The following is a 27,544-nucleotide window of genomic DNA, read 5'->3' on the forward strand; positions in this document are numbered from 1 at the left end:
GATTCCGACTCCACTGCATTACCATTCTTTCTTAACAGAAGGAGAGTGGCTTCGGAAGCAAAACTGAACCAGTCCACCAAAACACCAAGAATTAAGTAAACGGGATTTGAATCTGGAGTCACGTCTCTCGTTGGGAATTGTGTTCCATTCATTTTTAAGGCACAGCCTTATATGATGTAGGTTTTCAGGTGATTGCAGACTTGCCAGTCAGTAATTTTATCACAAGCTCACGTCGTGATAAATCTGGCACTTTTCCTTTATTTGTTTACATAATTCCAGTTGTTATAGAATTCAGATGCTTTTAATACAGTAATTAATAAATAGCATATTTTCCTCTTTAAAAGGCCTCTTTATAATTTAGATTACCAATGAACATTTCAAAATTGAAAACTGATAAAACTACTTGTGTTTATAAAGTAGTTACTAGAATTAAATTTCACTGCATTATACAGCGTCTTAGAGATTCAAAAAAACATTGTCCTTCATCTTTGTCAACAATGGAAATGCTCTGTTCCATGAGGTGTCTTTCCCTCCCCATCCCCTCCTTTTTTTTGCCAAGATGGCATTTAATAAAATTTAAAAGAACAGAGGTGGCATAATCCAAGAGTCAACCAGAATTTAGGCTGAAAATACACTTCAGCAATCCAGTACCTTCCCCCTAAATTACAAAAGGACCTTTTCCGAACACATACTGCAAATGGCAGACACTTTAACACAGACGTAGAGGATTGATTATGCTCCATTTTCTAACATGAAGAACCCCAGTAATTGCACAAACCCATCTCTGAGACCTCAAGCTCCTCACTTTATTTCTCTTCCTGCCTCATTTGACCTAATTATCAGCATACTTTTTACCCATGTTAATTTTCCAAGGAAATAAGCTAACCATGTAAAGGGGTGAATTTCAACCATTCAAAATACTGCATCTGGCTTTTTCCTACAAGCTCATGCATATGCCTACTACAAAAAAAGTCCGATCAACAGGAAGTAAAAAAATAATTTTTTCCTGATGTTTCTGAAGACAGTGTATTGCTTGGTGTTTAGTATCTTTCTTTTAAAACTGATTGATCTCCAATCCAGTTTCATCTGCATTACTAACTAGAACCTGTTTACTGTGGCACATTTTCCAAGTTTGATAGAAAGATGTCAAGTGTTGTAGGATACGGAGTTTCTTGCTTACAAGCACTGTACCAGGCTTTTAAAAAATGAATTTATACAAGCATGGACATTAGTTTCAATAAACTTTTGTTTTGATATTCATACTTTTTTTTTTTTTTTAAGACTTTATTTATTTATTAGAGAGCAAGCGAGAGAGAAACAGCATGAGAGAGGAGAGGGTCAGAGGGAGAAACAGGCTCCCCGCCGAGCTGGGAGCCCGATGTGGGACTCGATCCCAGGACCCTGGGATCATGACCTGAGCCGAAGGCAGTCGCTTAACCAACTGAGCCACCCAGGCGCCCCTGATATTCGTACTTTTGAATATTTTCTGCACTTAAGTGTTTTTAAGTGTCAGCCTATTTATACAGTCTCACACCTATGAAAGGAATGTTACTAAAAGTACCCCAAGAATATATGTAAAAATAACACATTTTATTAGTTTTAAGGCTTCTTTACGAAGTGTTGTTTTACAACTACACGAAATGACAAGTTTATAGATTACTTTGAAGTCGTTTTTTTACCTTTGGGTGGTTTCCTTATCTTATTGGGGTTTGGAATCACTTTCTTTATTTTCAGGGGCTGTAACACAACAGCCTGCTGACCTTCAGCAAGCTTCCTTTTATGTTTAGAGAGGTCTTCAAAGGAAGTTTCCAAAATCTCTTTGTCTTGGCTTTCCAAAGATTCAGTGTCTGGTTTTTCCCTGGAGTCTTCCAGTCTGCCTTGAAGCCATGGTACGTGTAAACTGGGTACTCGGGGAATTATGGCTTTGACTTCATCAACAAAGGCAGTGGTGTCCTTTCTGAACCCCAAGGCCAGGATACATTTTAAGCCAATGACAGGTGCAAGTGTCTCGCTGAGACGGGGAACCTGACAAGCAGGAACGGATCTGCTCAAACTTAACTGAATCAGGTGTGAGGTAATGAGCGCGGGCTTGGCTGACTTACACACTAGGACCAGCAGCAGCCCATTCTTTTCCAGAGCTCTGGTAACCTCATTAACGCCAATGGTCAGCTGCTTCCTGATGTGGACAGGAGTCCACCCTGACCCTTGCTCATTATCTCCTGGTGGTTCCTCCTTCTGACCCTCACTCGTATCAACCTCTGTGCTACATTTGTCTGGGCTTTGTTTTTTTAAAAACGGTTTTTTCTTTTTCTTCTTATCCTCAGTCTTCTGAAGCCCAAGCGATTTAAATCTGTCTTCAAGGGTGTGTAATATAAAGTGCATGTCTTCTCTCTCTAGTGCACTCCAGCAGATAGCATATGGGTTGTTCAGCGCTGTCTTTACCGTTAAAGGTCTTGTCTTCCGAACAGAGCCCCTCCCCGGTGCTTGAGGGGCTGCAGCCATTCTGAAAATCTTTCCTAAGAAGCAGACGACAAAGTAAATTCGTGTTATGAGCAGTGCATGTCAGAAGAATATCTTGTTTGTACTCTTTCTGATTCCTGATAGGCTATATAGCAAGCCTGACTATACAGAACCAATGACATGACCATACACTAAACCTCTTTTAAGATTAAGGAATTTCTGTTCCCCATCTTTTCATGACTTTGTCTTTATTCTTATACAGGTAATATATAAATGCTTTGCATTACTGCAATCACAGTGAAATCCTATTTCATTTATTAAAAATGTTCCATGTTTCTACCTGTTCATGATTATCTTTTTTCATGACTGTGTGGTATTAATCTTACAAATCTGTTACCATTTTCTGAGTTGCTCTCCAGTTAGGCCTCCATCCCACAAAGACTCCCTGAGCACCCCCCTGTGTGCAAGTCCACCTGCACGGAGCCCCCAAGCTGTGTGGGCCCAGAAGCCTCTGCTGTTTATAATCAACCAGGTGTGGGTTTTTAAGAACCAGAATAGTAATCTATGTACACAATTACAAATTCAAATGATACTTTCATTCTATGCCCTTTTGTAAGTCTCTCTCCCTCCCTGAACTCTAGGCTTCTTGTATATCCTTCCTTAAACATCTCCCACATACACAGGTATATATTCCCCCTTCTGGACAGTTATTCCAAGCTGACTGCTTCTGCAGCTGGCAACTTGAGGAAAACTAGGGAAATTTTGTGATGAAACTTAAAAATACAAATCCGTTAAAGAAAAATAAGAAGGATCCTTCCTGGGAAAATGTTATAAACCACTGATGTAGGGAGCATATCTTGGCTCTCCTTCCCAGAGCAAGTGCATTTGTCTTCCCTCAGTTTTATTCCTTGCTTCTTCCTGGTGCTCAGCTAAGAACCATAGTGACCTACATGGCAAAACTGAAGGAAGTTAAATGAGCCAGCCCGCGAGAAGTCTGGCATCTGGAACTGTCCCTATTTTCAGATGACCAGATTTTCTCCCTCCAGACAGTCCCTCATTCCAGGTGCTCATTTATCCCACTGAGGCTTGCCTTCCCCGAAATGCCCATGCACAATTAAGAATTAAGTCCTCTCCAACTGAACTTCCACTCACCAGGTAAAGAGCAGGTGTCTTTGTGGAGTGTGTCAGAACATAGAAGGCATTTTCTCCATCTATTACTTGATTCTCACAAAATTCCTATAGAATTGCCTAACATGTGGGTGAAGAAACAGTCAGATTAAATGCCTTGCCCAAAGCCACAATTGGTTTTCCAAACCCGAACTTTATGCTTTTTCAATCCTGGCTGCACCTCAAAAATAACCTGTTGCCTTTTAAAACATACAAATGGTTGGTCCTTATCTTGAATGTACTGAATTGGAATCCCTGGGAATAGGACCAGGGCACCTGTATTTGTAAAAAAAAAAAAAAAAAACTGTCCAGGTGAGTCTGATCCAGAACAGGGTTAGAACAGCTGGAGTAGGACAGGCTGCCTCTTGACCCTGGACAGCCGTGAGAAACGGCTTTCTGACCTCCACTGGTCTCCATCCAGTGTACCTCCTAAGTCACCTAACAGAAATCTAAAATTCAGCTCCTCCGGGCAGGGTCAGACTTCGTTCATGCCAGTGCTGCCAGAGCCTTGGTTACCTGCTGCACAGCCCTCCTCATCCCCCATTTTCTCATTGTTCCCCTCCAGCTCGGGGAGTCAGGAAGTAGCTCAGCCAAATCCTTGGTAGAGGACCGGCATCAGGTTGAAGGTGGTCAGGAAGACAAGACAAATACGATCTAACAGAGCTCTTGCCAAACTGCAAGTCAGCTCATGGGCCTCAGCATTCAAACAGCACAGAATGCGGAAATCCTTAAGTAAATACTTAAGAGTTGTATGCTCTGGAGGGAGAGTAAGCTAGGCACGAACTCCCATCTTCAGAATCTAGCGCGGGGAGACCAGAGCCAAGTAGTTCAGATACGCAGACTCTTACACCATATAATCCAAAAACAAAGTACTGATTGATGAGAAGCCGCAACGGTTTTGGAGGAGAAAAACAGGAAGGCTTTGCTGAGGTGCCTTTTGAGCTAGGTCTTGGAGGCATTCACCACATACAGGATCAAGGGCAAACCCTTTAGGGTGACCTACAAGGCCCTCCACACTCTGGCCCTCATCATCCACCAGCCTCTTCCACCATGCGCGATTACACCCCGCCACTGAACCACTTACTGTTGAACGAGGCCACCAGTTTCTAACCTCCATATCCTCATACACATTAGTCCCTTCCACCTTCAGCCCCCACAACCACCTTTCTTCAGCAAGTATTTCTGGATTATCCACAACACACCAAGCCATAAAGTATTAAAGTAAAAACAGTTACTAGCCTCACCGCGCTTAGAATCCATGAAAAAGACATATCAGCAGGTAATAACATAGTAAGATGTGCAATTCAAGTCCGGGAACTACAGAATACTAAGGAAACAGCAGAAGCTAACTTAGCTTAAGGAGTCAGAAAAGAGGTCCTGGAGAAATTGACCTTTTAACCTACATCTGAAGAATGCCTGCCAAAGGGAGTTTGAAATAGAGTATCCCAGGGAACAACATTAAGGACACGAATTAAGTTCAACGTCGCTGAGGCAGAGATGCTAGAGAGGGTGAGGTATTAGGGAAAGGAAGCAAGGACGAGAGGGTGAAGGTCCTTGCAAACCTTATAAATGGGAAGCAACTGTAACGTTTAAACAGAAGAGTGCCATGATTTGAAAGGCACTGCAAAAAGATCTTTGCGGATTCCCGGCCTGGAAGCGTCCTTCGCCAAGAGTGGAAGGAGCAAAGAGGTTCCCAGAGTAGGCACGACGGTGGCCTGCACTAGAGTCGCCGCAGAGGGGTTGGGACAGAAATTCATAGAGTTGAAATAGTTAAGAGGTAGGATCTACCAGGCCTGGTGCTATCACCCGGGAGTAACGCAGAGGAAGGACTCCGGTCTCTAGATCCGGTAGCGGAGGGGAGGACAGCCCCAGTCCCCGCTGGCTGCATTCCTGTCCCAGAGCCCCTCCCCGTGCATGCTGCCCTGTATCTAGTGCCCTCATTCATTATTTAGATTCGCAAACTCTAGTTATTCTGTGGTCCGTCCCCGGTTCTAGGCTGTGGAGCACTGAAGGACCAGGGTGGGCTTTATCTTACTATTTCCCGTACCCTACAGATGCTCAGCTCCAGACAGAGGAGAGTAAACCAAGGCCCAGGAAAGTACGCCCGTTCACGCGGGGCGGCCCGAGAGACAGCGGTCTCGGGGAAGACCTCGGGACCTCGCGTGCCCGCCGCCCTCCGCCCTCCGCCGCCTCCCAGGCCGGATCCCACCCGGGGCGCGCCCCTCCGGTCCCCTTACGTCCCCCGCACCCCGCTCCCACTCACGATGGCAACCGCACCACCTCCACGTGCGACGCGCGTGCGCAGAGCCCTCGCCCTCCCTGGCCCCGCCTTCCAAATGCTCAGAGAGCTTCGCATCTCATCATCTCACCTTGTCACTCACAATAGAGAGTCGGCCCACAGCTTCGCGAAGACCGAACTATAAAAGCCCTGAGTCCGGGAATGTGGCTGGGAGGCTCAGGACGCAGCCCTACAGCGGCAGTGCGCAGGCGCAACGCCGGTCTCGCGAGACCTCACGGTTGCCGTGGTAACCCGCGGCTCACTGGCTGCACAGCTTGGTCGGGGGGGTGTTATAAGGCCGGTAGCCGCCGGAAGGCTGGTTCTCTCCTGTGTCGCCTTCTCTCTTCTCATCCAGTTTCTCCCTTTCAGCGCCTGGCAGTCTTGGCTCTCTCTTCTCGCTCTTCTGTATTTGGCTTGCCTAAGGGGACGCAAAACCCTAGTTCCCGTCCAGTGTCCCCATCTCCGTCGACTCTCCGGCACCAGGAAGATAAACGGGGGGATCAGGGGTGGTTTGAGGTTAAAACAAAAAACAAAAAACAAAAAAACCACGTGCCTACAGGCAACAGTGTAGGCAATCTTGAGCCCCCTGAAAGGAGAGTAAAGGCTTCTTTGCGTCCTGCGACAGCAGCTCTGAAAACTCCCAATGTCTGCAGTAGCTACTCCGACCAGTGGAAACTAAAGGTACGAATGGAGTCGCTGGGAAGGTATGGACACAACTGTAATAAAACAGCTGAAGGACGTTTGCAAGGTCGGGCATCTGAATCTTGTTTTACCCGTGGCGAGAACTTGGAAGAAAGTGCGTTGCTTCTGACCTAAAGAGCCTCCCCCCTCATCACCCCATTCCTTTCTCTTTTCCAGCCTAACTTAGCGCCCCTTACTTTTCCTCTGTCCGTTTTTCTCAGAACTTTTCCCTTCGCAATCTGGTTTTCCGTTTTTTAATCTGTTTTCTCCATTTTCAGTTCTTATCACCTACGTAGTACCTAACTGGCCATAACAGAAAACAAAACAAAAAAAAACCGTGTTCCTTTTGGTCAAAGATTTCTGCAGGTTACACAGGGTTAAAGTACAATGTGATTTTTTTTAAAATCACAATCAAAAAGAATGAAGTTACAACGAGTTTGAGGCTTTTGTTTCGTAAAATGGATCTTACTGATTCATTATGATAAACTGCAAACATCCAGCCTTAGATCTAGCTTAAGTAGTCTTAGATCTAGCTTTCAAGCTGTAAGGGAAACGCTGACACACATATCTAATGGAAATGCTAGAATGATGGGAAGGAATTGTGCACAAGTGTTTGTCCCCCTAAGGTTCCAGAGTGTAGAGTTAGATTTACAGCATCATCTAAGTTGACATTCGCTCTATGAAGATTACCTGCCATTACGTCCCACAGCTCTGGAGCCAGTTTGCCTACTTGAAATCCTAACTTCATCTCTGACTAGGCATGTGACCCCTAAGCCAGCTAACTAACCCTTGAAGTGATAAAAATAGTACCTGTTGTGCTTATTAGAAGAAATAATCTATGTAAGATGATTAGCACAGTCCCTGGCATGCAGAAAGTGCTTGATAATTCTAACTGTGATGAATCTAGTGACAACCTGAATGAGGAGTTAATAAAAATTAACAGCAGCCTCTATGGCTTTAGTGCTTGTGTTTTATTTTGAGACCACCAATATAATTTCCCCAAGAATTTTGCTAACGTGACTACATTTTAAAGGTAACTTCTCTCATTTGGATCATACAAACTTTACAAGAAAAAAAGTAAACAGTCCTCCCATGACCCAAATTGCCTCAAAACATATTTCCTTTCTGTGTTCCCTTGTAATTTGTTTCACATTTATACATGCAATTAAACTGTGAAATAATAACACAGATTAAAATTTGTGTTCTGATTTGCTTCCCATATAACACTTTTGTATGTTTCTCACAGTCTTCAAGTTATCACTTTAACTCATATATGTGTTGTATGTGTATATATACATATACATAATATCTATATACATAATATATATACATATACATATATATAATGTTTAATGACAGATGTTTCAATTATTTCACCCTGTAAAACCTCAATTTTGTTTTTGAATAATAAAGGTTTTTTTTATATTAACTCTAGAATTGGACTATTGTTAGATTTATATGCTTGTCATGATGTAAGTGTGGCTTAAGGGACCTAGTGATAAATCATGTCATTAGAGGCAATGTAAATGTGAGGCGTTTCAAGCAGTTAAGGGATCTCTAAGTAACAGCTGGTGGCAGTGCCACACATCTGTAGATAAGGTCAGTAAAGACAAAAAGATTCTAATTGGATTTAGACCATTTATTATACTTAGAAGACAGCAAAAGCAAGATCAACAGGATCTTACGCCCATGGGACAATATCCCTAGTCCCAGAGATCAATAACCATAGGTGTCATGAGTGATGCATCACTCTGCATTAACAAATCAACTTGACACTTCAGCTGAGCAGTTTCATAGACTTACACAGAAGCCCACAGCTGTACCCTAAGGTGGCGAGGTGATGGGGGGAAGGGGAGGGCAACATGAAAAGCATTAGTCTCCACTAAAACTAGAGATATGGAAGAGAAACATCCTTGTGGGAGTTTCCCATAAGATAGGGACCTTGGGGCACTTGGGTGGCTCCGTCAGTTAGGCATCCAACTCTTGATTTTGGCTCAGGGCATGATCTCAGGGTCGTGAGATTCTCTCTCTCTCCCTACCCCCTTACCCCCTGCACCACTCCCTCTCTCTCTCTCTAAAACAAACAAACAAAAAAGATTGTGACCTTGCTCCAGGAAGAATCCCAGGCATTCTGCCAAGACTCAGACTGCAGTCAAGCCTTGCCTACATGGCTACATGCAAGGTTGTCAGGGGCCTTGGCAGAGAGCTGTCTTTCTATTATAAAGGAGAGATTTGAAAAACCTTACATCAAATGGTCACAAAGCTGGGATTTTTTTTTTAAGATTTTATTTATTCATTTGAGACAGCACAAGCAGGGGAAGAGGCAGAGGGAGAGGGAGAAGCAGACTCCCCACTGAGCAGGGAGCCCAATGTGGGACTCGATCCCAGGACCCTGGGATCATGACCTGAGCTGAAGGCAGACGCTTAACCATCTGAGCCACCCAGGCGCCCCCGCTCCTTTTTTTAAAGTAGACTATTTATTAGAGTTTTGTTTTATTTTTACATGCAAAAGCCTAATGTGGTATGATGCTAGGCTTTAGATTTTCCATAGGTCCTAAAGAGCCAGCAACAGTAATTTTGGAAATAAAGTGTCTATATGATATAAAGTCAGCTGCAGATAACTATTCAAAATATGCCATACATATACATAAACATAAACCTATAATTTTAGAATTAGTTAAAGTATAGAAATGTATATGAATTAAATTATCACAGAATTCTTTCTGAAGCAATATGAGAACAAATGATTGAGAAGCACTTTTAATGTAGAAATATGTATATATGTCTATAACTATGTATTAGGTGAAAAATATAAATAGCATTTTACTTTATTCACAGGTTTTTATTGAGCATCTTTTATGTCAAGCAATGTGCCAGATGCTAGATACATAAGAATGTTTCCTTCCTTCCTTTTGTCAACAGATAACAGTATTTATTGAATTCTAAGTTAGGGATAAAGCAGTGAACCAAAGTTCTAATGGAGGAGACGGACAGTAAAACAAAGAAAGTAAAATATATAGTATATTAGGTGATGAAAAGCACTGTGGGAAAAAAGATTCAATGCAATCCCTATTAAAATCCCAATGGCTGTTTTTGCTGAATTAGAAAAACCCACCCTAAAATTCATACTGGATCTCAAGGAACCTCTGAATAGCCAAAACAATCTTGGAAATGGAGAACAAAATTGAAGGACTCACACTTCCTGATATTAAAAACTTACTACAAATCTACAATAATCAAAACAGTGTGGTATTGGCATAAAGACAGACAGTGGAATAGAGAGCCCAGAAATAAACTCTACATATATGGTCAATTAATTTTTGACAAGGAGACCAAGACAATTTAATGGGGAAGAAGGTTTTTTTCCAAAAAACGGTGCTGGGAAAACTGGATATCCACATGCATATGAATGAAGTTGAACCCTTACTTATATCCCATACAAAAATTAACTCAAAGTGGGGCACTTGGATGGCAGTCAGTTAAGCATCCAACTCTCAGTTTTGGCTTAAGTCGTGATCTCAGGGTCATGATCTCAGGGTTGTGAGATCACGCCCTGCATCAGGCTCTGTGCTCAGCACAGAATCTGCTTAAGATTCTCTCTCTCCCTCTGCCCCTCCTGCTTGTGTGCTTGCTCTCTCTCTCCAAAATAAATAAATCAATCTTAAAAAAAAATTAACTCAAAGTGGATCAAAGATTTAAACTTAAGGGCTAAAACTGAAACTCTTAAAACGTAGGGGAAAATCTTCATGACATTGCATTTGGTAATGATATCTTGGATATGACAACAAAAGCACAGACAGCAAAAGAAAAAATAGATAAATTGGATCTGCATCAAAATTAAAACTTTTTGGGGTACCTGGATGGCTCAGTTGGTTGAGCGCCTGGCTCTTGATCTCAGCTCAGGTCTTGATCTCACAGTGGTGAGTTTAGGCCCCATATTGGGCTCCATGTTGGACATAGAGCCTACTTAAAAAAATTATAAAATAAAATCTTGTGTACATCAAAGGACACTATCAAAAGAGTGAAAAGAAAACCCACAGAATGAGAGAAAATATTTGCAAATCATGTATGATAAGGGATTAATATTCAGAATATATAAAAACTACAACTCCACAACAAAAAGCAAAAATAAACAAACAAAAAAGCCCATAGGGCACCTGGCTGGATCAGTCCATAGAGCATGCAACTCTTGATCTTTGTGTTGTGAGTTTGAACCCCCCAAAAAACAATTCAAGGGGTGCCTGGGTGGCTCATCAGTTGGGTGTCTGCCTTCAGCTCAGGTTGTAATCCCAGGATCCTGGGATCGAGCCCCATGTCAGGCTCCCTGCTCAGCAGGGAGTCTGCTTCTCCCTCTCCCTCTATCCACCCCCCACTCATGTTTTCTCTTGCTCATGCTCTCTCTCTCAATTAAATAAATAAAATCTAAAAAAATTAAAATACAAGATTAAAGACACATATGATCATCCCAATAGATGTTTAAAAAAAGCTTTTGATGAAATTCTACATCCATTCATGAAAACAAATTTTGCCAAACTACAAATAGGAAGAAACATACTACACATATATATCCACTGAAATAAGCGAGCTGCAGTGAACATACCACATTTGATGGTGAAACTCTGGAAGCATTACCTTTAAGGAATCATATACTACTTGTCCTATTCATTATTATACTCAGTTCCCAGCTACTGCAGAAAAGCAAAGAAAAGAAAGATCTGAGGATTGGAAAGGACAAAATGAAACTGTCATTATTCATAGACTATTGTTTGCTAAATAGGAAACCCAAAATAATTTACTGAAAAATAAAAGATTTATCAAGACTGCTGGATAAAGAGTCAACATACAAAAATCAATCCCCTTTCTCTGTACCAGTTACAAAAGGACAAACAAGGAAATTTTTAAAAACATTTAATCTAACATAATAAAAAATTATAAAGTTACTTAGAAGTAAATCCATATGGGGCGCCTGGGTGGCTCAGTCATTAAGCGTCTGCCTTCGGCTCAGATCATGATCCTGGGGTCCTGGGATCGAGCTCCGCATCGAGCTCCGCATCGAGCCCCGCATCGGGCTCCCTGCTCACGGGAAGCCTGCTTCTCCCTCTCTCACTCCCCCTGCTTGTGTTCCCTCTCTCACTGTGTCTCTGTCAAATAAATAAATACAATATTTAAAAAAAATAATAACATTACCTCCTTTTAATAGACTATATAATCTGCTTATCATATGTGTTATTGTCTGTGACCCCCTACCAGAATGTAATGCAAGGATAAGGATCTTGTTTATTCTGTTGACTAATGTTTTTCAAGAACCTAGAACAGTGCCTTGCTCATATTAGGCCCTCAATAACTATTTGAATGAATGAAAGAATGAATAAGGAGGATAGGATGGAATGGAATCAGGAGAGTCACAAAGGTAAAGGTAGTGTTCTATTTCTTAAACTGGTGGTAGGTTCATAAATGTGCCCATTATTTTTAGAATTTTAAATATATGGATGTATGTATATTGGTTTGTAATCAATACTTAATAAATAGTAAAAAAAAAAAAAAAAAAAGGGAACTTGATTGTCCAAATTGACTCACTCCCAAAGGAAAGCTGAGTTTTTACTGTACCTGATATATTATTATCACTGGGCAGAAGACATCAGTATTTTAATTGTCTCTTCTCTCTTTTTGTTCCGCGGAACAAGACACCATGGCTCTAGCCTCTGTTTATGGGAGGGCAACTCAAGAGAAGAACATACTTTGAAAAGAGTTCTTAGAAGAACATTCTAGACTTAGAGAATAAAACAGAGCACAGTGTACCTACCCTTTCCCCTTTTCCTGATTTCTTATAATGACTGTAATGCCCAAATGTCTCAGCTCTAAATACACCTCAGTACTGGAGTTTGCCCCCAGTATTTCCCTACTGAAACACTGTTAGGGCTTCCTCAGCAGAGAAAGCACTCACTGTTCTGAAGTTGCCATTTGCCTTTGTACCCCACAGTGTATTTCCCATCACCTGCAAATTTGAAAACTAAAAAATCCTGGCCAGTAGATTTTGCTAACATTTGCTTTTTGTCTTTTACTTAAAAATTCATTGATTATACCATGAAAGTGTTTTTGAGATTTAAAAACCAAGGGATTTACATGAAAAGGTAAAGCAAATTTTTTTTAAAGATTTTATTTATTTATTTGATAGAGAGAGACAGCCAGAGAGGGAACACAAGCAGGGGGAGTGGGAGAGGGAGAAGCAGGCTTCCCGCTGAGCAGGGAGCCAGACGCGGGGATCGATCCCAGCTTCCTGGGATCATGACCTGAGCGGAAGGCAGACGCTTAATGACTGAGCCACCCAGGCGCCCCAAGCAAATATTTTTTAAATGTAGTTTTATGCAAAAACAGGCTAAAATGTTTTGGGTCCTTTCGTCTCCACCACTTGCATTGTTATGTTAGACGTTTCAGATCGATAGCTCTCTAAACCCTGAATTTGTCAGTTCTTCCAGTCATTCCGCTCCACGAAGGTTTCTTCTTAAAAGAGTCGGAAATGAACTCCTCCTATGACCAGGAAATGCTGTTTCAGTTCTTTGAAAACTTAATCAAATGTGAATCACAACCCCATTCTGTGTGCCTGCAGACTTGCAGTGACATTGGATTTGTTGCCCTGGAGAATGGGGTCAAACTGAATAGGTGCGTGCTTCTGTGCCTTTACAATAACCGAGAGCTAGTTAGGGGGGTTGCAGCACGTGTTCAGAATGTGTTTTTGCTTTTTAAAGAGAAGACGCCTTTGTCATTCCTGATGAAGTGTGCCTAGAGATATGAGAGGAGGCTTGAGAGTTCTCAAAAAACTGCCATCCAGGTTTCTAGGAATTACGAGAGGGCAGAGGGAGATATATACCAAAAGGAATCCCCACTGAGGTCCGTGCCCTAGGGAGATTTCCCGATGTCCTGCAAACAACCTCTTGAGAAAGAACTGGGGAGCGAGCCAAGAGCGGAGAGGAACTCATTTAAATTCCCTGCTCCTCGCCTTTCCAGTTGCAGCAGCGCTGGCGGCTCACAACCCTGGCGCGCCGCTTGGGACGCGGGCGGGCGCAGAGGTCAGGGCAGGTGCCACTCACTGCTAGGCCCCGCCCCCTAGTACTGGTGGCCAATGGAAACCGGCCGGACCAACAGCGCAGCCAATGGGAGCCGGCGGGCGGAGGCGCGCCTCGATTTAAGGAGGCCCGCCGCCCGGGCTCTAGGGACCGGTGCCTCAGGAGTGCGGCAGTGGCTGAGTGCTGTCACCATGTCTTCTTTGCAGGTGAGTCGAAGGGTGCAGAGGCCGCCCAAGAGGGCTTCCTCAGAGGGAAGCGCTCGAGTGGGGCTTGGGGCAGGCGTGACGCCCCTGGGTGGCGGGCGACTCGGAACTGGAGTCTGGGACAGCTGTCGCCCGCAGTCCTCGCGCCCCCAGTCCCACCCCCCCGGAGTTGTCCGGAGTGACCCCGCAGACCCTCCCACCCCCATCGCGAGCACCCGCTTATTGCAGTGGGGACCGCACCGGTGCCATCTGTTGACGGTGAGCCGGGGCTCCCTATGGCAACACTTGTGAACCCCGGGGATTGGTTACTCGCAAAGTAAGCGCTGGCCCCGGGGAGGGCGGACACCGGGCGGCCCTGCTCCGCCCGCTCTTTCCATCTGGGAGAGGGAGGCGAGGGCGGCTGGGGTCCCACCCGCGCCCCCTCGCTCCTTGGTAAGGCAAGTGTTTCTCTGAACAGCAGAGATCGGTAAAACTACAAAATAGTAGTTTTGCTGATATGCGGAAAAATATATGTTCAGGGTGGGAACTTTGGGGAAAGAGAACAAATATAAAGTAAGTAAAAACCATTAGGAATTCCTTCACCCAGGTGATAACCACTGCTAACATGAGGGATTACATTCTTGTATGTGTGAAAAATGTGTGTGTATATATGTGCCTGTGTGTGCTTGCACATGCATGTGCATGCATATGTACATGCATGTGCATATGTGTGTATATACACACACTGATTCGATTATACTCTTTTTTGTTTAAGATTTATTTATTTGACAGAGAGAGACACAGCGAGAGAGGGAACACAAGCAGGGGGAGTGGGAGAGGGAGAAGCAGGCTTCCCGCTGAGTAGGGAGCCCGATTCAGGGCTCCATCCCAGGACGCTGGGATCATGACCTGAGCCAAAGGCAGACGCTTAACAGACTGAGCCACTCAGGCGCCCCTGATTCGATTATACTCTTAAGTATATACAGTTTTGTTCCTGTACCTATCACTATATTAGGAGCATTTTTCATCATTAAATATTCTTCTAAAATAAAATTTGAAAAAATACCTGCATACAATTTCACAGAATGAGCATGGCTCACTTCTTTAAGGGTTCTTTTTTTTTTTTTTTTTTGATTTATTTTTATTTTGGAGGGAGGGAGGGGCAGAGAGAGAATCCTCAAGCAGGCTCTACGCCCAGCACAGAGCCCCAGGTGGGGCTGGATGCCAGGACCCTGAGATCACTACCTGAGCCAAAATCAAGAGTTGGGCGTCTTAACCCACTGAGCCACCCAGGTGCCCCCCCTTAAGGATTCTTTAAGCAGTATGTTATGGTGACTAAAGGCACATACTCCAGAGTCGGCCAGGTTCAGATCCAAACCTCACCCCTTCTTAGCCTGTGATGTGGTTGCTTAACCTCTCTGTGCCTATTTTCTCATCCAAAAATGGAGGAGAGGGACTGTCAAGATTAAATGAGCTACATGGATAAACCAAGTAAAACAGTGCCTGGCATGTAGTAAGTACCCAATAAGGAAAGTGTGTCCTTGCACATTTAGATATTTTTCGCTTATGTAGGACAAATAATTCATATTGAGCTTTCCTCAAAATAATCAAACCTTTCAATATTAAAACTGTATTCCTTTTTAGCTTAGTATTTTGTTTTATTTGGCAAACAAATGGGATTTCTAATTCAGCTATAACCTCCAAACTTTATTTTAAACTTACAATATGTTTACTTCAGTAGCAAAACTTTTAGCAAAGCTGAGTGCCAGGTAAACTAGATGTATTTCTTTTTTAGAAGATGATGCTCAAAGGCGGACTGCTTCTTCAAGAAGCTACATCTTTTTGAGTCTTGGGGATTCACGATTTTACAATGGGCAAATAATTAACCCCTTTCCCTCCATGCATGTTTGTATGACTAAAGAACCATGCAGTGTGAGAATTTATGATCTTCCTAATTCAGCTCCTCAATGGGAAATGATTGCTCAAAAAGGCTTTGTCAGGGCACCTGGGTGGCTCAGTTGGTTGAGCGTCCGACTCTTGGTTTCAGCTCAGGTCATGATCTCAGGGTTGTGAGATCAAGCCTCACATTGGGCTCCGCGCTCACCGTGGAGTCTGCTTGAGATTCTCTCTCCCCCTCTCCTTCTACCCCTCACCCCACTTACACACACTCTCTCTCTAAAATAAATAAATAAATCTTAAAAAAGAAAAGGTTTTGTCAGCGTTGTATTGTGGGATGACCATGTTCTTTGGCTGCAGAAAGTAAAACTAGATTAGGTGAGTCACCTTCAGAGGCTATTTTCAGCTGTGATGAAATCGTAAAGCAAATTTACCAGAGGCTAGGGTGGTCAGTACTCCTAGGTGGTAAGAGGGTTGAGGGTTCCAGCTCCAGGAAAGCAGGATGCACCCCCTGTGAGTGTTGGTGGGGACACTGGGGTCACTGCTACACCAGGTGTGGTCAGAGGGCCTTATGAAAACATGAACAGGAGAGAGTCTGGGGAGAGGCCTTCTGAGGGAGATGATGTACACATGCATGCAAGCAGGACACCGAGGCCCCAGTGCTAGAAGAATGAGCTAGCAAAGGCTGAAATTCCTCACCAAAAGCAATGAGCCCAGCTCCACAGTGGCACAGGGATATTACTAAACTACCCCTTTGACTCAGAATGCTTTGAAATTAAGTGTAAACAACTGTACATTTAAAGCTGTTTCTCATCTCTGATAGTTTTCAGACCCGCCTAATATTCACTCACTCATTCATTTATTCACCAAGGACTCAGAGGGGCTGGTACTGCCTACCAGTGCCCTCTGTAAGGCATGAATACTTACGCCTGCCTCTGTTACGCATGTATGGGGAACAAATCCAGTCCCACCCGGCTTTCCTGTTGAGCCCTAATACATGCTGTCCATGCCACCTGGAACACCCTTCCATGCTCCTGTCCATCCAACAGATGCTGTCCCCTCGGGCTTAGCTAAGCGCCATCTCCACTGGGAAAGCTGCTTCCCCACCTGCTGACACCCCTGCCTCTGCATCCCCAGAGGGCCCACAGCTCCTCCACTGGAGCAAGTCTCTCACGATCATTGTTGACCTGCTCATCTCCCCCCAGAGCTGAGCTCCTTGAGCGCCGGCTGCCTTGTTCATCCCTGTCTGCCTAGCAAAGGCCTGGTGCACCACAGGTGTTCAATACATCTGTTAAGTAGTGTAAGCCGAGTGATGAGCTCTGGGTGGGCAGAGTCAACAGAACGAAATCAAGAATATATCTGTTCTTTTTTTTTTTTTTTTTAAAGATTATTTATTTATTTATTTGACAGAGAGAGAAACAGCTAGAGAGGGAACAGAAGCAGGGGGAGTGGGAGAGGGAGAAGCAGGCTCCCCGCCTAGCAGGGAGCCCGATGCGGGGCTCGATCCCAGGACCCTGGGATCATGACCTGAGCCGAAGGCAGACGCTTAACGACTGAGCCACTCAGGCGCCCCAAGAATATATCTGTTCTTAGTGGGATTTAATCTTAACACCTTCTCACTGAAGTTGATAGTATCATTTTTTTGCCTGAGGCTGAATCTCAAAGCAGTTTTGTTGCTTGCATAACATCCCATGGCATTGTGTCTCAAAGCTAGAATTCAAACCCAAGATCCTGATGTGAGGCCAGTGTTCTTTCCCCTAGAGCTCATCGTGGTTGAACTGGGAAAGGCCCCATAGAGGAGGGTACATTGGAACCACATCATGGAGCAGGAATGTATCAAGTTGTGGCACCACAAAAGGGCATGCTGGATGGAAAGAATGATCTTGGCCCCTGCTCTGGAACAGGCTTCTGTACCCTGGAAGGGAAAAAGAATAGGGATCCCTGAAGTTGTGTGTGAAACCCTGTCAGGGTGACCTCTTGTGGAGAGTGTCCAAGACTTTCATTAGGTTGTCACACGGTTCCATGCCCCACCCTCCGCCCCCACCCCGTATATGAAGAACAATGTCCCAGAAATTCCTTCTGGAAGGCAGGGACCTAGTATGGTTGTTGAGAAGCCTTAGGATTCTCCTCGAGGCTTGGCTTGCCAAGAAGAATTGAGTTGCTGTCACTGGAGAAGGGTGCAAGACCTCACAGCAAGCAGATGAACTGAGACGCTGATAAATCTGAAGGGGAAGATCCCTACACCTCTCTGAAGAGCCCTGCCCTGAGAAAGCCCTGGGCACTTAGGGAGCATTTTCATTTTATCCTTACTACAGGCACAATATGTGCACACTATAGAACATTTGGAGAGTACAGAAAGCATGAAAAACCCAGAGAACTTACCAATAATCAGAGGCAATTATTGTTTTCATATTTTAGTATATTTCTTGCTAGTCTTTATTTTTTCTACGTAACTTACAAAGCTGAGTGTATAAAAACAATTTTGTATTTGTTAAGTCAAAGTGTTTTTTGTGTCATTATGAGTACTTTTTTTTCCACTTTTTTTCTAGGATTAGTTTTTTTTCCCAAAAAGACTTAAAATAATAATGGTAACCTTTATTAAACATTCACCATGTCCCAGGCACTATTTTAAATATTTTACACGTGTTAACCTATTTAAATCTTCTTTACAACCTGGCGGATAGATGGTATTATTGTCCTATATTCTGGCCGAGAAAACAGACACAAGTTAAATAACTTGCCCAAATATACACAGCTCTTAAGTGATGAAGCTGAGATTCTAATCAAGGCAGTCTGGCTCTAGAGCCTGCATTCTTTTTTTATTTATTTTTTCTTTTTTTTTTAATTTAGAGAGAGAGCGCGCGCATATGAGCAGAGGGAAAGGCAGAGGGAGAGAGAGAGAATCTCAAGCAGACTCCGTGCTGCGCCTGATATGGGGCTCCATCTCACGCCCCTGAGATCAGGACCTGAGGCAAAATTGAGAATGGGATGCTTGTCAACGTCTAGGGCGTTGGGGTCCCTGGGTAAGGGTCTACGAAATCACCAGGACACAGGGGATGCAGAGCAAAGGCAGCACTTGCAACTGCATACTGCCGTTTATTTCTCACATAGCTATATACTCGCAGAGATCAGATAAACATAACAATGTATCAAGCCAACATCTGTGAAGTGAAATATACACGAAATGCAATAAGAACAAAATACATCCTGTTTATGCTTGCAGAATAAAGAATTCTCTTAGCCATCCTTCCTTTGGAGACAACATGTTCTTTGTCTTTAGAAAGAACACTTCTGATTAGAAAGACACACTTTAAGCGAGGCAAGAGCCACTTCCTGCTGATCCAGGCATTTAGGACTTGCAACATGAGATAAAGGGAAGAGAACATTTTCTCCTCCTGGCCTAGGCCTGCCTGGCCGACCTTAACCTCAGTGCAGTCCTCAAATGACCCTGGCCTGCAAGGGGCCTACAAGCCTACACCATCTCAATTCCCTCTTTCTTCTTTTGTTTTAATAAAAGTGCCCTCCAAAGGATGGCCATAGAATTCTGGGAAGGCTTTAGATAGCAAAAATGCAACAGCATAAAGCGTAAGATAACAATCAACAATACAAATCCCATTCCTCCGGCAGTATGCCCCAAACTCTGAATAATACCTTTTGGATCTAGTCCCTCAAGTTGCTTAAGAAGTAAATTGGCCAACGCAGCGGCATCTGATACAGTAAGCAAGGCACACATAGCCAAAAATAGATTTTCAGGCGTACAAGCCTTCCCCGTTCGCTGCAGGATTTTTTGCCCTTCCCCACTAAGCTTTTTAATTTGCCCCCAAGTCGGCAAAGCAGTAGCAAATATCTGCCGACGGCGACGTCGTCCTCCCAAATTCAGATGTGCCATGGCCTGTAACAGAAGTTCATGGTCTGGATTCTCGGCCTGGTGGGATACGGTGCCGTTCGAATTGGCCCTCGACCGGATCCATCGCGTAGGGCAGCCAGGAACAGGTCCGTCCATCCTCTGTGGAGACATAAGCATAACCCTTCCCTCTGCAAAGCAATAGCCCCGGTTGCCATTCTGCATCTGCAGTCGGTTTAAGCCATATATGTTCATTTAATGGAGGGGGAGCGACCTCTCCCTCTATGAACTGTTTCTCTGCACGGGAGAGGATATCTCCCTGCGGAAGATTCAAGAAATTTAATGCGAACAGAGCTTGTTGCAAAATAGAACGTGCATTTGATTGAGTGAATGCTAAGATATGATCCTTTTTCCTCCTTTTTAATTTTTTAATTTGTAACTTTAAGGTACTATGCACACGTTCTACAATAGCTTGCCCTTGAGGATTATACTCAATGCCTGTTTTGTGCATTATACCATATTGTTTACAGAAAGTTTGAAATTTTTTACTGCTATATGCAGGTCCATTATCTGTTTTAATAATAGATGGTAAACCCATCACAGCAAAAGTTTCTAGAAGATGGAAGATGACATGCTGTGTGGTTTCACCACTTTGTGCTGTGGCCCATATAAATTGAGAATATGTATCTATTACCACATGTACATACATACAAAGTTCAGAAAACCACATCTGCCACTGCAGATACTCAGGCTCCTTTAAAAGAGCCCGACAGAGGACCCTCCAGTCCTCAGGAGAAAAATTGTTATAATGTCGAGCTAGACTATTAACTAGCTCCTTAACATAATGTGATTGAGGTCCATATAAAGACACTGCCTTTTTCAAGCGACCAATATCCTCTATACCTATTCCTTCATAATATGGTGCTTGTGCCATTCCCTGGACCGGGGGAGGCCTAATAACAGGAAAAGCAAAGACAGAATTAGCTGCGCCACCCTCATCATCGCTATCCTCTAGCGCATCAAGCTCAGCTAAAGCAGCAGAAAGGAAAGGATTTTTAGAAGAAAGAGCTGGTACAGACGGCAAAGGCGGAGCAGAGGGCTTCCTAGAGGGTTTCTTAGACTCTTCCGTCATAGCCATAACCTGCTGAAAAACCTTCAAACACAGCTCAGTATCATTAGAAGCGACAGTAATACCATAGACAGCAAGTGAATGCTTCAGCATTCGAACATAAGGAGTAGAAGTTTCTTGTCCCATCACCCTGTACTTAAGTTACTCACCCTTCCTGAACGTCCTTCAGGGTCCCTGTTCGGGCGCCAATTGTCAACGTCTAGTGCGTTGGGGTCCCTGGGTAAGGGTCTACGAAATCACCAGGACACAGGGGATGCAGAGCAAAGGCAGCACTTGCAACTGCATACTGCCGTTTATTTCTCACATAGCTATATACTCGCAGAGATCAGATAAACATAACAATGTATCAAGCCAACATCTGTGAAGTGAAATATACACAAAATGCAATAAGAACAAAATACATCCTGTTTATGCTTGCAGAATAAAGAATTCTCTTAGCCATCCTTCCTTTGGAGACAACATGTTCTTTGTCTTTAGAAAGAACACTTCTGATTAGAAAGACACACTTTAAGCGAGGCAAGAGCCACTTCCTGCTGATCCAGGCATTTAGGACTTGCAACATGAGATAAGGGGAAGAGAACATTTTCTCCTCCTGGCCTAGGCCTGCCTGGCCATCCTTAACCTCAGTGCAGTCCTCAAATGACCCTGGCCTGCAAGGGGTCTACAAGCCTACACCATCTCAGGATGCTCAACTGACTGAGCCACCCAGGCGCCCCTAGAACCTGTGTTCTTAACCCTGACATTGTTTGAAGCAGTTGACAACTTCCTAGAAGGACACTCAGAAAGGTGAGGCATGGTGTGTGACCCTTGTCACATGCACCCATGCTTCTTAGACCCCCGGGCCCTTTTCAAGGTTATTTAGGTTGGAGAGCCAGGTCTCTGATTTACAAGTGATGTCTGTTCATCACCAGACAACTGCTATAGCTGTGCCACTGTCCTGTCTCTGGCGCTGGATGGAAACTTGATCCCGCAACTCTGCTGAGCTCCCTGGGGTTCTGACGGGACAGTGGGGCTATCCACTTTCTCTACTAGGACTTTGGATCAAAGGGAGCTATGCACTGGAGAAAGACAATGGAGGATGGGGGTATAGAATGTCTCCTTGAGCTTCTCTTGTTTGATACCCAGGCTGGTGACATTTCCTGCCTCTCCCTGATTTAAATAACACAAAGTAAAATACAGTGTATTTTTAAAAAAAGAATAGAAAAATTATATTAAGGAAGTAGTCACCAAAGCCCTTTTTAGGTAAACAAAGAGGTTAAAAGAGAAGGGATAAAGCTAGGAGCACATAGGAGGCTGGCTTAGTGGAGCATACAACTCTTGATCTCAGGATTCTGCGTTTGAACCCCACGTTGGGGGTAGCGATAACTCAAAGAAATAAAAAATAAAATCTTAAAGTCCTGGGAGCACATAGACATTCCTTTGTGTGGAATATTCCAATTTGTGGAATTTATATGCTTTTAACTTATAAAAAGAAATGTGTAGGGGCACCTGGATGGCTCAGTCAGTTGAGCATCTGACTTTTAGTTTCTGCTCAGGTTGTGATCTCCAGGTTGTGGGTTCCAGCCCCTTGTCGGGCTCCATGCTCAGCAGGGAGTCTGCTTGGGATTCTCTTCCTCTCTCTCTCTTCCCCTCTGCCCCCTGCCTCAAATAAATCAATAAATCTTTAAAAAAAATAAAAAGAAATATGTATTAAAATTTCTCTTGATAGATTTTTTCCCCCTCCTTTTGACCACATTCACCCATTTCCCCCACCCTTCACCCACCTCTGGCAACTGCCAATCTATCCTCTGTTTTTCTAAGTGTAGTTATTTTAGATTCCACATGTAAGTGAGGTCCTACAGTATTTGTCTGTCTCTGTGTGACTTACTTCACCTCACATAATGCTCTCAAGGTCCATCCATGTTGCTGCAAATGGCAGGATCTCCTTCCTTTTTATGGCTGAATAATATTCCATTATGTGTGTGCATGTCTATATATACCATATTTTCTTTATCCATCCATCATCGGGCACTTAGGTTGTAATTTCCATGTCTTAACTGTTGTAAAGAATGATGCAGTGAACATGGGGGTGCCAGCATCACTGTGAGGTAGGGACTTTGCTTCCTTTGGATATATACCCAGAGGTGGAATTGCTGAATCACATGGCATTTGTATGTCTTTATTTATTTATTTATTTTTAAAGATTTTATTTATTTATTTGAGAGAGAGAATAAGAGAGAGAGCATGAGAGCAGGGAGGGTCAGAGGGAGAAGCAGACTCCCTGCTGAGCAGGGAGCCCGATGTGGGACTCGATCCCGGGACTCCAGGATCATGACCTGAGCCGAAGGCAGTTGCTCAACCAACTGAGCCACCCAGGCACCCTCTTTATTTATTTTAATTTATAAATGATTTATTGGATTTTTTCAGAAAAAAATAATTCTTTAAACTGAATAAGCTCTATACATACAAGTTCTCATTTTTCATTTAGCTTTGATTTACTTCTTAGAATTTTTCATGTTTCTGACCAGCCACTGTCTTTTAAACCTCTTGGCATTTTTTTTTTTTTTCTGAGTTCCCCAAGCATTATTCAGAAACTGGGTGGTGGCCCTTTTCCCTGGTAACCTCTTATTTTCAAGACATAGGAACTTATTTACAGTAGTTCTGTTGCTTCTGGAACCATATAAAGAATTCTCTCTAAAGGCTTTCGTTGCTTATTGCCTTGAATCTCTCAGATCTTGATCTTCTAGCCTTAGAGCCAAGTGGCTTTTATTCTGGCCCATAGACTGTACTTTTTGTACCTTTTTCCAGCTTTCTTGGAATCACTTCCTTTTTCACATTCTTCATTTTTCTTCTGCAAATGAGTTTCTTTCAAATTTTCTGATGATGTCATTATGTTAGTCTGTCCAACTGTAGTTAACTTCTCCAGAATGTAATCTGGAAGGAGTTTTCTTTGAGGGATGGACAGCTCGTCTTCTTCAAGAGTGCTTTCTCCCCAACCTGCTGCTCCCCTTTGTGCTTCTTCCTGGGTGCTGGTCAGTCAGCTCCTCCCTGACAGGCATTGGGGTGCTGCCGGACCAATAGGTGGTGCTCTGCCTTCTCCTCCCCACCCCCTGAACCCCACCCAGGCAAGACCTCTCCCTCCTCCCCTCCCCCAGGCATGCTGGCCCTCCTCCACCATCACTGATGCAGGGGTGTGGGAGCTACAAGGCTGGAGCTGCACCATGGCCCAGGCAGCATCAAACCGCCTCCATTTGTATGTCTTTGGGAAAAATGTCTATTTAGTTCCTTTGCCCATTTTTTAATTGGTTTTTTTTCTTTTTGCTCCTGAGTGGTATAAGTTCTTTATATATTTTGGATATTAACCACTTTTTAAAGATAAATGATTTGCAAATATTTTCTCCCATTCCATAGGTTTCCTTTTCATTTTGTTGATGCTTTTCTTTACTGTGCAGAAGCTTTCTAGTTCAATGGAGTCTCACTTCTTTATTTTTGTTTGTGTAGCCTTTGCTCTTGGTGTCAGATCCAAACAGTCATAGCTGAGACCAGTGTCCAGGAGCTTATCCCTTCTGTTTTCTATCGAGGAGTTTTGTGGTCTTAGGTCTTACATTCAAGATCTAAACAAAAGGTCTTACTTGACCTTACATTAAATCCTTTGAGCTGGGTTTTGTGCATAGTGTCAGCTTGTGGTCCAGTTTTGGTCTTTTGTCTGTAGCTGTCAGGTTGTCCCAGAACCATTTGTTTAATGACTCACCTTTCCCCATTCTACATTCTTGGCTCCTTTGTCATTAATTAATCGACCATATACGCATGCTTTTATTTCTGGGCTCTCTATTCTGTTTCATTGATCTGTTTGTTTTTAGGTCAATACCATACCGTTTTGATTAGTATAACTTTGTAATATAGTTGGAAATTGGGACACAGCATGACTCCAGCTTTGTTATTCTTTCTCAAGATTGTTTTGGCTGGGGCGCCTGGGTGGCTCAGTTGGTTAAGCGACTGCCTTCGGCTCACGTCATGATCCTGGAGTCCCGGGATCGAGTCCCGCATCGGGCTCCCTGCTCAGCAGGGAGTCTGCTTCTCCCTCTGACCCTCCCCCCTCTCATGCTCGCTCTATCTCATTCTCTCTCTCAAATAAATAAATAAAATCTTTAAAAAAAAAGTTGTTTTGGCTGTTCAGGGTCTTTTGTGGCTCTATACAAACTTTAAGATTGTTTTTTCTACTTCTGTAAAATATGCCATTAGAATGTTGATAAGGATTGATTGCAATGAATCGGTAGATAGCTTTAGGTAGTATGGACATTTAAACAATAATATTTCTTCCAATTCATGAGCATAGAATATCTTGCATTTATTTATGTCTTTTTCAGTTTTAAAAATTTTTAAAAATTTTTAAAGTTTTAAAATTTTCAGTATTGAGAAATTTCAGTATTAGGGTGCCTGGGTGGCTCAGTCAGTTAAGCATCCAACTCTTGATCTCAGCCCAGGTCTTAATCTCAGGGTCGTGGATTCAACCCTACATTGGGCTCCATGCGAGCCTACTAAAAAAAAAAAAGGAATTTTCACTTATAACAGTTTTATGTAGTTCTCCATATCTTGTCTGAGTATCAGGTATGTACCAGGAGAGGTATCCATAAATTAAAATAATTAGGATAATTCTGGTAGAATCAGACCAGTAATAGTTCTGTTTGAAACCTTCCTCTTTCTTTTTGTGTTGCCACTGTTTGGTGGTAAATACCCCTAAATTAGATGAGCCTGTTGAAAGTTAGTGAATGCACCGTTTGCCTTTTCTTCCTTTTGTTCTAGGCTGATTTTGATAGGATTGCAGAAGATGTGAGGAAGCTGAAAACAAGACCAGATGATGAAGAACTGAAAGAACTCTATGGGCTCTACAAACAATCTGTAGTTGGAGACATTAATATTGGTATTGTGTGTGTGTGTGTGTGTGTATATATGTCTATATATATTAAAATGTAACATATATTATTAATATATTAATAATATTTTTAAAATCATATTTTTAAAAATACATTTCATCTGAACAATGTTTATAAAAGCATCGAGTAAAAAGTAAACTTGAAAATATGTCTATCCTTCTTTTGGCAGAGTGTCCAGGAATGTTAGATTTAAAAGGCAAGGCTAAATGGGAAGCATGGAACCTCCAAAAAGGTTGTTAATTCTTAAATAAGTGAAATAAACTTTCTTAATTTCCCAATACATCAGTCAGTGAGATAATCTGTTTGTGTCTTTCTAGGGCGGTTGAAGGAAGATGCCATGAGTGCCTATATTTCTAAAGCAAAAAAGCTGATAGAAAAATATGGAATTTAAAGTTCATCTATGAGAAAGTTTTTCTTTTGAAGCCTTCATAATGGTATCATTTCTTAACATCTAAGGAAGAAATGCACTGTTAACTCTTTTCATGTCATGAGTATGTTTGCTGTTAACATGAATTGTAATCCTTAATTAGAGGTATGCTGAAACTATGTATTTAATGAAATTTTACTTGCTAAAACCAGAGGATTTTTAAAAAAGTATTGCTCTGGTAGTATGTCACAAAACATTTACAATTTTTTTTTTGGCTTATCTGTTTTTCTACAGTGAGTTAGTATTATTGGTATATGATCAAAACAGTTTATTAAGAACCAATAACAAGGTTCTTCCTTTGTTGCACTATGTAACTTTGGGATTCTCACTGGCTTGGGGCCTTGGAAATCATAAGCATACCTGGTTCCAGTCCATACTCTGTAATTCTTTAGTAGGTGACCTGAGACAAATTACTTAACCTTGCTAAGCCTCATCTATAGAGTAGAGGGGAAAAATCAGTCTCACAGGGTTGTAAGAATTGAATGATTCTTCAGATAATTGAGAATTGATAATTGAGGTAACTAATTATCCTACCCTTCAATTTAAAGCATACATTATATAAAACCTAACAACAAATAAACTAAAAATTTTAAAAATAAACTTACGAGTCCACAACTATTCAAAGAAAGAAAAAAGCCATCTTTCAATTATTTTTCTTTAAATTTTTACATTTAAGACAGAAAAATTAAATGTAGTATCTAGTGATAATAAAACATACAACTACTGTGCTCTTACATTCATTTTTATTGGAGTGAAAATGCAGAGTCTGGAATATCATAGTGGGTAGTTCTGTATTATGTGAATCTACAGTTATCTCCAAATAAAAAGTTTCATGAAAAACGAATCTAGCTTGATTCCTATTCTGGAAAATTTTAGAACATAAAGATGGTTCTCATCTTTACTAAGTCTTACCTGAAGATTTTCGGGAGTCTGCCATGATGAAGTCAACATCCAAATGCAAGAAAAGGGAGACGTCAGCAACGACAGGGCTGCTTCTTCAATGGAGAGCTTGGAAGCTCTCAGAGCTCTTCCCACGTGGACTTCACCTCTACCGGGTGGAGAGGCAGGTGAGAAGGCCCACCCCAAAAGTCTGCCATTGGCTACACCATGTGATTCCCGTTGTGGACCATATTAACTAAAAACTTTTCAAATGAATAATCACAAATCAAATTACTTTTGTGCCCATGCTTCCATAAGGGAGCCCTGGAAATGGTGTCACACCAAAGGGTAAAGCACAGCAGGTACTAAACATGTATCATAATTTCCTTCAGCCTATTTTTAGCCCAAGTTGATTGCATGAATTCTAACTCCTCCCACAATGAATTTTTCATATGATTTGCCCTTTGTTAGAAAGGAATGATAAATTCTGTAAAACGTGTCCTGTATGCATTTTGCTCAATCAAAGATTCTATGTATAGGATTTTAAAATCTTAACATAAACATGAACCCATCTTATGTGATCATAAACAAATAGATGCTTTAAAATTTAACCTTAATATATAT

The 27,544-nt window shown here is 42.5% G+C and overlaps 2 protein-coding genes and 1 pseudogene across 13 annotated transcripts in view; 1 reads left to right on the top strand and 2 right to left on the bottom strand.

Moving 5' to 3' along the window:
- Positions 1-1,219: 1,219 nt before the first annotated feature.
- Positions 1,220-6,559, bottom strand: RPP38 (ribonuclease P/MRP subunit p38). 5 transcript variants are annotated; one of them, XM_045874364.3, is made up of 3 exons: positions 5,997-6,558; positions 3,613-3,708; positions 1,220-2,516 (listed from the first exon to the last, which is right to left on the bottom strand). In XM_045874364.3, exon 3 carries the CDS (start codon positions 2,500-2,502, stop codon positions 1,657-1,659), a length of 846 nt encoding a protein of 281 aa, XP_045730320.1. In that variant the 5' UTR covers positions 2,503-2,516; positions 3,613-3,708; positions 5,997-6,558; the 3' UTR covers positions 1,220-1,656. The 5 variants fall into 5 exon arrangements, with proteins under 5 accessions (XP_045730320.1, XP_054363323.1, XP_045730322.1 ...); XM_054507348.2 differs by lacking the exon at positions 5,997-6,558 and adding an exon at positions 5,891-5,936; XM_045874366.3 differs by lacking the exon at positions 3,613-3,708 and having other exon boundaries at positions 6,009-6,559.
- Positions 6,560-13,691: 7,132 nt separating this feature from the next.
- ACBD7 (acyl-CoA binding domain containing 7) overlaps positions 13,692-27,544 on the top strand; it is a 28,639-nt gene continuing 14,786 nt past the window's right edge. For 6 of the 8 annotated variants that reach the window (XM_064592024.1, XM_064592023.1, XM_064592020.1 and 3 more), the window contains exons 1-3: positions 13,692-13,856; positions 25,484-25,601; positions 26,948-27,108. In XM_064592024.1, coding sequence (XP_064448094.1) covers positions 13,707-13,856; positions 25,484-25,601; positions 26,948-27,108 — 429 coding nt within the window. In that variant the 5' untranslated portion in view covers positions 13,692-13,706. Of the gene's footprint in view, positions 13,857-25,483; positions 25,602-25,783; positions 25,847-25,931; positions 26,886-26,947; positions 27,521-27,544 lie in introns of those variants that run through there. The other 2 variants (XM_054507349.2, XM_045874367.1) reach the window with 2 other exon arrangements.
- On the bottom strand, positions 23,176-24,441 carry LOC123844976 (U3 small nucleolar RNA-associated protein NOL7-like; annotated as a pseudogene).

This window comes from Mirounga angustirostris, unplaced genomic scaffold (genome assembly GCF_029215605.1).
Source record: "Mirounga angustirostris isolate CCGP_5_RB_7025 unplaced genomic scaffold, mMirAng1.0.hap1 SCAF_5, whole genome shotgun sequence".
NCBI lineage: Eukaryota > Metazoa > Chordata > Mammalia > Carnivora > Phocidae > Mirounga > Mirounga angustirostris.